At 43.0% G+C, this 12,562-nt stretch overlaps 1 protein-coding gene across 4 annotated transcripts in view; it reads left to right on the top strand.

The window, feature by feature from the left end:
- UBOX5 (U-box domain containing 5) overlaps positions 1-12,562 on the top strand; it is an 83,576-nt gene that overhangs the window by 32,259 nt on the left and 38,755 nt on the right. For all 4 annotated transcript variants that reach the window (XM_029593754.1, XM_029593726.1, XM_029593736.1 and 1 more), the window contains exon 2: positions 6,629-6,709. In XM_029593754.1, coding sequence (XP_029449614.1) covers positions 6,656-6,709 — 54 coding nt within the window. In that variant the 5' untranslated portion in view covers positions 6,629-6,655. The remainder of the gene's footprint in view (positions 1-6,628; positions 6,710-12,562) is intronic.

Here is a 12,562-nt window from a genome sequence, read left to right as displayed (position 1 = left end):
AGTCCCTGTTGCTTGTGTTAAAAGAGAGGGCATTTGTTTGCTAGAAATCTATACCAAGGAGATTTTTTCTTTTCATTTTCTATCTAATGCCGACAAGGCTTGAGTTCATGCCAAACCAATAATAATCTAAGCTGAGTAGCCAGATTCATATTGGTAGAAGTCTGGTAGTACCATTCTCCACTCTCCCATTTTTAAATAAAGCAATTTTACTTTATTTTTATTAAATTTATAGGTAATTTGAATTAGTAAGAACTTTTAACCTAGAGAAAAAAAGCCTTTGAGGTTTGTAAAGACTTTTTTTTTTCTATCAAATATCTTGTCCATGCAAGCTCACAAAAGTTCTCGTCTACCTCTCCATATTCCTTGATAAAATTAGCCCATAAAGAGAGGCTAAAACCCCAGATAGTTATGCTTTTCTCTGCCCATTCACATGTCATGTTTAAGTCCCGGGAGAAGCATACCTTTGCATGGGAGACCTTGGTTTTTTGTACCCTATTGGCCCCCTTCTAGCAGCCACTATTTTTGGCTCTTTGGAGCATGCAGTCTGTGGGCTGTCTCCAGGTGTCTTCAGGTTCTGTGTATGGAGCACAAGTTTAGTCCGTGTGTGCCTTTAGAATTTTGTTTCTCTGTGCCATTAGCAGCAGCGTGGGTTTATTCCTGCCACAGGTTTTGTCTTTCACATTGCACAATTCAGCTTTTTTAAAATTTTTTCATCCTAAAGATTGGGCCCAATGTGTAATTTTTGATTTAGCAAAGGCTTTTCTCCCATTCTGTATCTGTGGACAGAGGCCTTGGTGAATCAAGCCCTGAGAGTGCTATCATTGCATTACGAGTGTTGCCCTCTGGTGTAAATTGTGGGTAGATTTTAAATGGTGCGCACCTATGTCCATGTGCATGCAGTTCCCAGCACGCACGGATGCGATCATTTTATAACATATGCGCGCATGTTATTTATTTATTTATTTATTTAAATTCTTTTACTATACCGATACTCAAGACGAGGTCTTATCGTACCGGTTTACAATAGAACAAGGGAAAACCAATTAACAACTATATAGAAGGTAAAGTTACAATAAACAGGGAGCGAAAACATGGGAGATGGAAGACAGGAAAGATATATTAACGATAACAACTGGAGAGTGATACAATAATCAACGAAAAAACAATAGGGTAGCAAGGCATAACATAGTATATCCTGTGGAAGGTGGAGACATGGGGAGGTAAGCAGGGGGGTGGTGTCAGGGCAGGGACTAGAGTGGGGGGGGGGGAGGAGTTAGGGAAGAGGTCGGAGGGTGAGAGTCAATATTGGTTGATAGAAGTTACTTCAACGGTAAGCTTGTGTGAACAGCCAGGTTCTCAGTTTTTTTCTGAAGGAGAGATGGCATTGTTCCTGGCGTATATCTGGGGGAAGCAAATTCCAATGGAGCGGACCCGCTGTTGAAAGAGCTCGTTTATGAATGGAGTTGTGAATCGAGGATTTGTTAGGGGGGGCTTTGAGCGAACCTTTGTAGGCGGATCTACCGTATTTCCACGCATATAACCCGCGGGTAATGTGCGTTTTTACCTACCCCGCATGCCCCCCGCGGGGTATAAACGTGGGCGGGTTATCCAGAAAAAATTTTACAACCAATAAAGTTTCCCGACTCTGAATAGGCTGCAGCTGAGAGGAGTCCGTCCTATCCCTGCGCCCGGCCGCTTCCTGATTGGTCGCGTGTTAAATCTAGGCCGCAGGCGGGTGGGCGCTTGTTCCAGGCGGCGGCGGGGGCGGGTGGACGCGCGTTAGTTCGAGACGGCCGGCGGGTGGTCGCGTGTTAAATCTAGGCCGGGTCGCACAGGCGCGCATTCATTCACTGCCGGTGGGGGCAGCCCCCACCGGCAGTGAATGAATGCGCGCCGAAAGCAGCTTGTTCCAGGCGGCGGTGGCGGGTGGACGCGCGTTAGTTCGAGGCGGGTGGTCGCGTGTTAAATCTAGGCCGGGTCGCTCAAGGCAATCTAGGCCGGGTCGCTCAAGGCAGTCACATGCCGTGACGTCACGGCATGTGACTGCCTTGAGCATCGAATCGCAGGGGTCGCATTCATTCACTGCCGGTGGGGGCTGGGGCAGCCCCCACCGGCAGTGAATGAATTCATTCATCCAGGCGGAGGAGCCGGCTGCTTTCAGCTGCCGCTGCCGGCTGCTTTCGGCGCTCAAGGCAGTAGCGGCGAAAGCAGCCGGCTCCTCCGCCTGGATGAATGAATGCGACCCCTGCGATTCGATGCTCAAGGCAGTCACATGCCGTGACGTCACGGCATGTGACTGCCTTGAGCGACCCGGCCTAGATTGCCTTGAGCGACCCGGCCTAGATTTAACACGCGACCACCCGCCTCGAACTAACGCGCGTCCACCCGCCACCGCCGCCTGGAACAAGCTGCTTTCGGCGCGCATTCATTCACTGCCGGTGGGGGCTGCCCCCACCGGCAGTGAATGAATGCGCGCCTGTGCGACCCGGCCTAGATTTAACACCGACCACCCGCCGGCCGTCTCGAACTAACGCGCGTCCACCCGCCCCCGCCTGGAACAAGCGCCCACCCGCCCGCGGCCTAGATTTAACACGCGACCACCCGGCTCCCGCCGCCCGCCTGGACCCACGCGGCCCTCCGACAGGTATTTAAAAATTTATTTTTTTTTTGAATTGCGGGTTATATGAGGAGGCGGGGTATATTAAAACTTTTTTTCATAAATCTTGAAAACCTGCGGGTTATGTGTGTGGGCGGGTTATATACGTGGGCGGGTTATTGTCGTGGAAATACGGTAATCGGCCTTGCGGAAGTATGTAATTCAAGAGGGATGGCGAGTTGGAGTGTGGATTGCTGGTAGACTGATTTGTGGATGATAGAGAGAGCCTTGAAGAGTATTCTATATTGGATGGGTAGCCAGTGTAGGATTTTTAGGATTGGAGTGATGTGGTCCTTACGACGTGTGTTTGTAAGGATCCTGGCCGCTGTGTTTTGCAGCATCTGTAGGGGTTTGGTAGAGGAGGCGGGGAGACCGAGTAGTAGAGCGTTGCAATAGTCTATCTTTGAAAACAGTATGGCTTGAAGCACTGAACGGAAATCCTGGAAGTGTAAAAGCGGTCTTAGTTTCTTCAGGACCTGTAGCTTGAAGAAGCATTCTTTGGTTGTAGCGTTAATGAACTTTTTAAAGTTCATTCTAGAGTCGAGGGTGGCCCCAAGGTCTCTAACCTGGCTTGCTAGTGGAGTAATTGTATTATTAGTGAAGAGGTTGTTGTCGCTAGGGGAGATAACCATGAGTTCTGTTTTGGATGTATTAAGGACCAGGTTGAGACTCGAGAAAAGAAGGTTGATGGTGTGTAAGCAGTTGTTCCAAAAATTTAGAGTAGAGGAGATGGGGTCCGAGATGGGGATTATGATTTGCACATCGTCCGCGTATATAAAATGGGTGAGGTTGAGGCTATTGAGTAGCTGGCATAAAGGGAGTAGATAGATATTGAACAGGGTGGGGGAAAGTGAAGAGCCAGAGATGCCTATTTCCGTTAGACGGTTGATGAGGATAGAATGGTTTTCCATGTCGAACGCCGCTGAAATATCGAGTAGGGCTAGGAGGTAGGATTGTCCCTTGTCTAGGCCCATCAGGATGTTGTCCGTTAAAGAAAGAAGGAGGGATTCTGTGTTTAGGCGTTTCCTGAATCCGAATTGAGATGGGTAGAGAATATTGTGCGAGTCAAGGTAGTCTGTGAGTCGGATGTTGACAAGCTTTTCCATTAGTTTGGCTATAAAAGGTAAATTTGCAATGGGGCGGAAATTTGCAGGGTTAGCTGGGTCCAGGTTGGGTTTTTTTTAGTAAAGGTTTCAGGGAAGCAATCTTTAAAGAGTCAGGGACAGATCCTTGATTGAGGGAGCAATTTATGATGTCAGCCAGAGGTTTAGCAATGGTGTTAGGAATGGTGAGAAGGAGTTTGGTCGGAATTTGGTCCAATGGGTGTGAAGAAGGTTTCATTTTTTTGATTATCGATTCGATTTCCATGGAAGATGTGGGTTCAAGAGATTCTAGCGTCTGTATGTGGATAGTTGGTGATGGATTTTGGCTTGGTGGATGCGAGGGATTTGGTGAAGTGTTGGATGTTGCCAGCAGGGCAAGTAGATTTTTGATTTTGTTGTCAAAGAAGATTGCCAGCTCTGTGGATTTGTTTTGGGCTTCTTCCTCTGGGAAGGTAGGGGGAATAGGGGTGGTAAGGGCTGCAACATATGAGAACAGAGTTTTTGGGTCGTATAGGTAGCTGTGTATTTTTTTGGCGTAGAAATCTCGTTTAGTGCGTTATAAAATGCGATGTCCGTGCGCCGGATTTTTGCATTCCGAGCACGCATGTGTGGGCAGCCGTGAATCGCGCACTGGGGGGGGGGGGGAGAATTTTACATCTTACGCACGGTGACACGATCGACCAGTTCCCAGTTCCCTCCCAGTCTGCTCCAATTAAGGAGCAGACTGGGAGGAAACTTCCCTAAATCTATCCTTCCTCACTCTTCCCCTCTCCTCCCTGACCCCTTAACTACCCCTACCTAGCTCCAAATGTTTTATTTTAATACTTTCTGCTCCTCTGGAGCAGAAGTATCTTCTGTGCGCCGTGGGGGATATGCGTGTGGCCAGGCCCTTTCCGAAATGCGCATGATGCGCACAGGGCTTGGCCACACATGTAACCTCTGACTTTTACATGCACATGGCTCTTAAAATTTGGGTGTGCATTTATAGGAAATGCTGAGCGGTGGAATAGTTCTTGAAAAGCTGGACTTTTAACGGTAGGGTATAGTTCATTTAAGGCTCTGTTTTCTTTTATTATGATTAATATGTGCTCTGTATAGAAGATTAATTTTTTTAAGAATGTAATCAATACAGTAAATAAGACCTGAACAGTTACTTCCTTGCCTAAATATTTGCTGTATTAGAAGAAAATGTAAATTTATTGGAAATACAGAGAGATGTAGGAGAAGGACACCAGACAACCCATAAGCCACAGTTTAAGGCAAATATTCATCTTGATGGTTGATTAAAAAAAACAAGGAAGCTAAGTATTATCAGCTGTTCTCATCACTTCCACAGAACTGTAAGTAAAGTAGAGCACAGTTCAATAAAGATAATTTATTTGGCTCATTTCCGGAGGGAGGAGAAAGTACCCTTCCCCGCCACACACACACACACACACACACATGTAATTAAAACATGCTATGCAAATGAATCCAAATACCTGTGACATGAAAGCCAGTGTCAAGGTGGAAATGTTTTTTATCCTTACTGATTATGTATAACTCGTGTCTATTGAAGCCATAAGCTAGTAGTTGACTTTCTCTTCCCTCAGAAGTAAACTCTGTATGTAGTAAGTAGTTTGAGTTTGTGTGCCTGTGATAGTTTCTCAAGGTGCACTGTACTACTGTAACTCAGTGATTTATACAAGATATCTTAGGTTAATTAGTCCTTTCAGTCTGGGGCTTTTCGAGTTGTGCATTCAAGGTTCCGGGTCCTTTCAGTCTTTCCTACCTGAGAGCTCTTTTCTCAGGCTGTGTGCCAGTGCAGGTGTTACAGGTTCTGCAAAGTCTTGCTCATGGGCAGGGCTGAGACCCTGGTCTCTTATGCATCTATTACAACCAAACCTCTGAAGCTTCTGAACGGTTCAAAAGTTTTATCCCCACAGCCTTTTCTCTTTATGGGGAATCTGCTTTTCCACTCCTGCCTCACTGTGTTAATTTCTGGGGAACTGGGCATCTAACTGGAAGATTAATATGGACAAGTTCAAAGGGATGCACATGGGGGGAAAAGTCATTCTAAATATATGTACACAATGCTGGATTCCACATTGGGAGTTACTCTACAACGAAAGCACTTTGAAATCACTGTGGACTATTTATTGAAATCCTCAGTTTAGTGTGCAGCAGCAGCAACAACAACCAGAAAAGCAGTTAGAATATGAAGAATTATTCAGAAAGGAATAGAGAATTAAAACAAAAATATAATAATGCCTCTGTATTGGTTCATAGCACCATCATACCTTGAGCATTGTGTGCAGTTCTGGTTGACCCATGCCAAACAAGATATAATGGAACTGGAAACAGTACAGAGAACATCAACAGAAATGATTACGGGGATGAAATGGCTCCCCTATGAAGAAAAGCGAAACAGATTAGGGCAGGATTGGCCAACTCCGGTCCTTGAGAGCCACAAACAGGCCAGGTTTTCAGGATATCCACAATGAATATGTATGAGATAGCAACAGGGTTTTGCATCCCAGGCGTGCTTGAAGCTGCCCATGAAGTTCCAAGGTCCATACCCCAGTACACTGGCAATACTGATATGAAGTTTCACTCTGTTGCCTGATTGTTCTTGTCTTGCTGTACAACCCCAGTCTTGTACAGACTGGGGTTGTACAGCAGTTATTTAGTAGGGGGCTTAGGATAACTGGCATCAGTAGCATGGGATCTTCTTAGTGTTTGGGTACTTGCCAGGTTCTTATGGCCTGGATTGGCCACTGTTGGAAACAGGATGCTGGGCTTGATGGACCCTTGGTCTGACCAAGCATGGCAATTTCTTATGTTCCTTATGGTACCTTTGATGCACTTACATTTCATTTTCTGTTTTAAGGCCAGAAGACCTGGTTGACCAGCAAAGATGGTAATAAACCTTTGCCTTCCACAGTTTAAACCAAGAATTCACTGCAATAAGGTAAAAGAACCTTTTTGTTCTTTCCCTGTTTTGCTCAAGGATTGCATCTTGTTTACTCGTGATAGCAAAATATTTGGAAATGTCCCCAAAACTAGAGTTCCTGCTGCACAAAATCAAGTACATTAGTGTAATTTTAACATGAGTATTTTTTTAATATGCATATGAGTGTGTGTGTGTGTGGTAAACCATCTCTTAGTAAATGTTCTTACACAACTAGGTCTGTTATGTCATAAAATTATTTATTAAAAACACTTGTATCCCGGCATTAATGTACTATGTTTAAAGTTTAATGCAACTTGTTTGTTTATATATTATACCAATGATTTCTGTTACTGGAATGTTTATATAGACAGTGCCAATAAAAATTAAACAAAAAATCACTTGTATCCCACTGAATCCATGGTTCTCAGCAGTTATGTGTACTAGACCTCAAATGACAGCTTTCTCAGGGATAAATTATATTCAGAATCTGCTCTAGGCCTTTAGGCTTAAATCACAAACTGGTTTCAGTTGGGAGTTGAAGATGAACACTTCTCGGCCTTGTTACTGAGACTGAATGCTTGCTTTTCTTAGGAAATCTCTCGCTTTCCCAAGGGATTCTTCTTTCAGAATCCTGCTCCTTATCAGGTATCCAATTCCTAGGAATTTGCAGGACTCTGCCACTTTTTTACTCACATCTTTTCTGGTTCTTGAGCTTCTTTATCCAGACTCGTACTGCTTTTGCTGGGCATTGTCAACCCTGTCAGAGTCAGTTTGTTATATCCTGCATAAGGCCAGCCGCTCCTCCTCCCTGCTCCCTCCAGACTTCCGCCATCTCCCTGAGATTCCTTGAATCTCTCTCACTGACTGGCCAGTACCCCACAGACCCAATCATAGGGTGTCCTGCTGTCAAATCAGTTTTGGACACTAGACCAGTAGTTCTCAACCTTTTTTTCTTTCGGGACATATCTGACAGATGGTTCTCACATGCATGACACACTGAACACGTTTGTCATGGGGCTGAATGTAAACATATATACTCTGCATCTACAGGAACTGCTCTGAATCCCCAATAATGGGTGCATAGCAGAACTAGGACATTCCCCGTACAATTCACCATACAAAAAAGATATTTCTGGTGTCATCTCAGTAACAGCAACATAAACTCTGTCCTACCAGGCACTATAGTCCTCCTTAAGAAAAGACTAATTCCCTGTACGTAAGAATCGACCTTTACCAAGTACAGAAAGACCACAAATTACAAATATGGAGACAGATCTGGAATGAAAACCCAAAAAAGCCACTCTGCATGCAGTGCAAACCTGGAGAAACGGAAACAGAAATATAGCACCTAACAGACTCCCAGGATCTGCAATAATGTACACAAACTAATGCACAAAAAGTTACACCTGCATTATGGATCACACTCAAACAGTAACAACCCTGCCTCTGAAAGGCAAGGCTACAAATATTTAACAAGGCCCTAAATACCAATACACCACTTATTAGGAAAACAGAACAAACCAAGCTGCTATAGAGACCCACACAGAAAAAAATATAAGCTTGCAGAATACCTGGGTCACACACGCAGAACAGACAGACCCTCACCAAATACCAGAATAAAGTAACCATCAAGTTAGTTTTTGTTTTTCCATTGTTGCACTGCATACACTCAGTCTGACTTCCTGCTGCTTCCAGTTCAGTTTTTGTCTACATTTCTCAAGAAATATAAAATAATAATTTTAAAACTAGAATAATAAATATAATAAATATTTCAAAACAACTGATAAATAGAATAACATCCAATCATTAAAAACTTACAAAATTATTAAGAATTCTCCAAACACCAATAAAATATTTCAAACGGCAGACACATTACATAATACCCAATAATTAAAATGACAGTCAATCAAGAAAGATAAACTTAAAAGCCACCCTTACTCTCTAAAGCAACTGCCTACTCCTTTCCCTTGTGGGCCAAAGACACAAGAAGTAGCATTGGCTGCTGAAGCTCTGTCCTCACGCTCATCTTCCTTAGAGCCCATGACTAGTCTGTCTCTCACACACACAGTTTCTGATTCTCTCACACCAGTCATCTCCCCAACCAGTCTCTCCCTGTCTTTCTCACACACACACACACACACACACCAGTCATCTCTCTCCCTCTCCAGGCACTTCCCTGACCAATCTTTTTTTTTCTCTCACTCACACACACATATCAGTCACCTCCCTGAACAATCTCTTGCTCTGTCTCATACAACAGTCATCTCCCTAATCACTCTTCTCACACATGCCTTCTCTTTCTCTTACTTACACACAGTCTCAATCACACACTTACACACATGCTGGATCACTTGCTGGCTCACTCACCTATCCTCACCCCCAGCACACTTGGCGGCAGCAGTACAAAGCATCCTGGATCTGTACTGGATGACTGAGAAGGGCAGCCGGTTTGCTGCTATTAAAGCAGAGTCGTGACAGGCTGGGACTGCAGCATGAGTGACTCCCTCCAGCCTGGCAGCGGTAAGAAGGCAGCACTCAGCTGTTTTCCTGTGCTGCCTTCGTTGCTGTGCAGAGCAATCTGCTAAGAATGCGGCTTCGAGGATTTCCCGCCACGCTGCTGTCTGGGAAATCCGGCGATTTAGCTGCCTATGCATAAGCTGCTTTGCATAAATTAGAAAATTTTATGCATGCAAAGCAACTTATTTCCATAGGGGAAGGAAATCTTGTTATATCGCTGCAATTAATGCGCATTATATACTATTTCTTGAGTTATTGCCTTATCGCAAATAGAAAATCCAACCTTCAGTTTACTGTGCTCATTGTAACATTTGCCTAGTAAATTTCAATGCAATCTCCAATTTTATTTATCTGAAGGGCTTTCAAGCTGTCCCTCATGTCGATCAACCTCTTAAAGATTTATTTATTTTTTTGAACAATTTCGTTTCTATAGGATCTCTAGTTCTAAAATCTGAGCCTCTATCTTTCTGTCTTCCGCTAGATTAGCTTTGTTGAAGTGACTAAAGTAGCTAGTTATTTTATCTGTAAGGACCATTTTTTTAGTGTTTTCCAGCAAAGAAATGGACAGTAATAAAGTTCATAAACTCCTCTTTCCCCAGTAAGGATGGAATCAGTCGCTCTGTGCATGTAGGTTGGGTATGTGACCCGCCATTAACTCTAAGGCCCCCGGATGATGGTCGGACAGCTGGCAAGATGCAGTGTAACAGTGAGAGACCCCCTAGACAATAAACCCACAGAACAGAGGAAAAAATCTCTACAACTAGATGTGGAGAGAAGAATGTATAGTCTCTTCTTGTTGGATAGTTAATTCTCCAAATATTTCTGAGACTAGAGCCGTAGAGGCCCTCTGACCTTGGGAGTATTGATTGAATCTATCTAGCTTAGAATCCAAACCCATATTTATAGCCTTCCCCCATTATCATAGGGAGTTCTTCATGTTCGGACAACTTCTGGGCAGACTCGGAATAAAAATCATTAGGGCTGTACACGATATGAAAACACACAATGGAGTGGAGGAAGCAAAGAAGGGTATCAAATCTTTCTTCTCCATTAATCCTAGATCTCAGAATTTTTATGGGCACAGATTTATGCATAAGAATGCAAACCACTCTGTTCCTGTCGATTTATAGGAGGCAGCAACAACGTACCCCACCTAATACTCCTTAAGCTTTTCAAGTTCTAGTCATGTTGTGTCTCCAGAAGGAGCACCACGCCATCTGAACCCCCTTTTTTGTTTAAGATATTGAAGGATGCTTCCTTTTTACTGGAGCGGAGGATCCCTCTCATTTTGTGAGATTATATTATTCTTCATACCCTTTATCTGATCCCTGAGATATGTGCTCTTTTTTAGAATACAGGTAGACCACAGAAATAAGCATATTTGTACATATTTTCCTGTACACCTAAGTTACAGCAGTTTTCAAAGTCAGTTTACTTATGAAAGTTTGCTTTGAAACTTACCTCACAAAAATTACCCATATAAAGTTGAACCTGCAAAATTGAAAATTGTGCGTGTAAATTCAAACCATACCCAGTCTCCTCCTGAATGCCTCTCTCCGGTGTGCTTACATTTATAATGTTCTGCTAGAAGTGTAGCATTTAAGAAAACACGAGTGATCAAACAAAACATGTCTTTTATTTTTAATGTTTCAAATTAAACTATTATGCATCACAGAATAGCACAATTAAACAAACCATAGCAATAAATAAAATAATAAAATGGTCCTGTTGAAAAGTTTGCATACCTTTTTAGTTCTTAATGTTGTGTATTGCCTCCTTTTACACTGTACTGTTTGGCATTTTCAAATCTTTTATGATTTATAAAGTTGAACTATTTTTGCTCGCAGATCCTTTGACAATTCTTTTGCTTTTCCCATGCTTCAGTGACCACCAAAGTCTGGGCAGCCCTGGATGAAATGCATAAGGGTTTCTCAAGAACTAAGAAACTCGTTGACTATTTATACCCAAACACTAATTACAGTCAAACAAGGCACAGGTGTGGATACCTACCCTTCATTGCCATCTCAACCTGTGTGTGTGTGTGTCAACTTTAGGGTATATTATCAGCCCAAACATTCAAGGGTGTTCAAACTTTTGAATAGGACCATTTTATTATTTCCTTTATTGTTCTGGTTTGTTTAATGTTTGTGCTATTGTGTAATGCATATTAGTTCAATTTGAAAAACATTAAAAATAACAGGCATATGTGGTGTCTGATCACTTATGTTTTCTTAAAATGCTACACATCTTACAAATTCTGCCGAAGTATGTAAACTTATGATCACAACTGTATGCGTCAGGCGAGCAGTTTTCAAAAAGGGCGATTTCTGTGCTGTCTTGCTTGGGGAAGTCCCTTTTGAAAAATACCCTCCCTATGCATATCTGTATTGGTTTCTTGGTGAACTTTACTATGTGTATGTATGCATATGTTTCCTTTCTAGCTGATGTTTTCTATGTCCCCTTCTGTGTGTGTGTCTCTCTCTCACACACGTACATGTCAAGTACATTGTGTAGTTTTGAGTGTTTCTTGTTCATCAGTGCCTTAAAGATGCATATTTGAAAATATCCAGTTCATGTCAAAATGGCCCCTCAAGAGTACTTGTATGATCTTCATTCCTCAGATATTCTGTAGGTTGAGTTGGTTTTCTGGAACTCAGGAAGACTGTTTGTTATGCCTTGCAGTACGTTGAGAGGCGCTCATTGTCTAACATGCATATTTGTATAATGATTGCATGGCACATGTGGGAAGCAGTGACAGTGCTTGAGACAGGTGCTTCCTGCCTCTGGAGCCCTGGATCTCCCTTGTTGATTTAGTGCCGGAAGGTTACTGCACTAAATAGTGCGGGGGGGGGGTCATAGACACCGAGAGCAAAGAGGAAGGAGAAAAGAGATCAAAATGGGGAGTGAGGGAAAGAATCCAGAGCAATAATGCAGGGAACAAAAATTAAAAAGCCGGGTTGGAGCACAGCCAGACTTGACGGTACGTAAGAGAAGATGTGGAGGAGAAGGAAGCAGGAGAGAAAACATAGGTGAGAAATGAAACATTATGTAGCATTTTCTGGGAGACATGCATTGTCTTGGCTTTCTAGCTTATAATTTTGAGAAAATCATAAGGTTTCCAAACTTCTTCTAAGCTTATAAACTTGAGCAGTATAGGACTTCAGCTGAACTGAGCCTTCAATAACACACACTTTGTTACCTGTGTCAGTAATAGTAGTAGTGGTGTGGGTGACATTAGGAGAGGTGGTGTACAGTTTTGTTTTGTTTTTTCTTTAGCTGGCTTGGTCTTGGTTGAGAAATTTTAGCTTCAGAGTATACCAATTAAATTTTTAAAAAATTCTTATTCTCAAGATA

The sequence above is a fragment of the Rhinatrema bivittatum genome, chromosome 1 (genome assembly GCF_901001135.1).
Source record: "Rhinatrema bivittatum chromosome 1, aRhiBiv1.1, whole genome shotgun sequence".
Classification (NCBI taxonomy): Eukaryota; Metazoa; Chordata; class Amphibia; order Gymnophiona; family Rhinatrematidae; genus Rhinatrema; species Rhinatrema bivittatum.
This window is presented reverse-complemented; position numbering and strand designations above follow the sequence as displayed.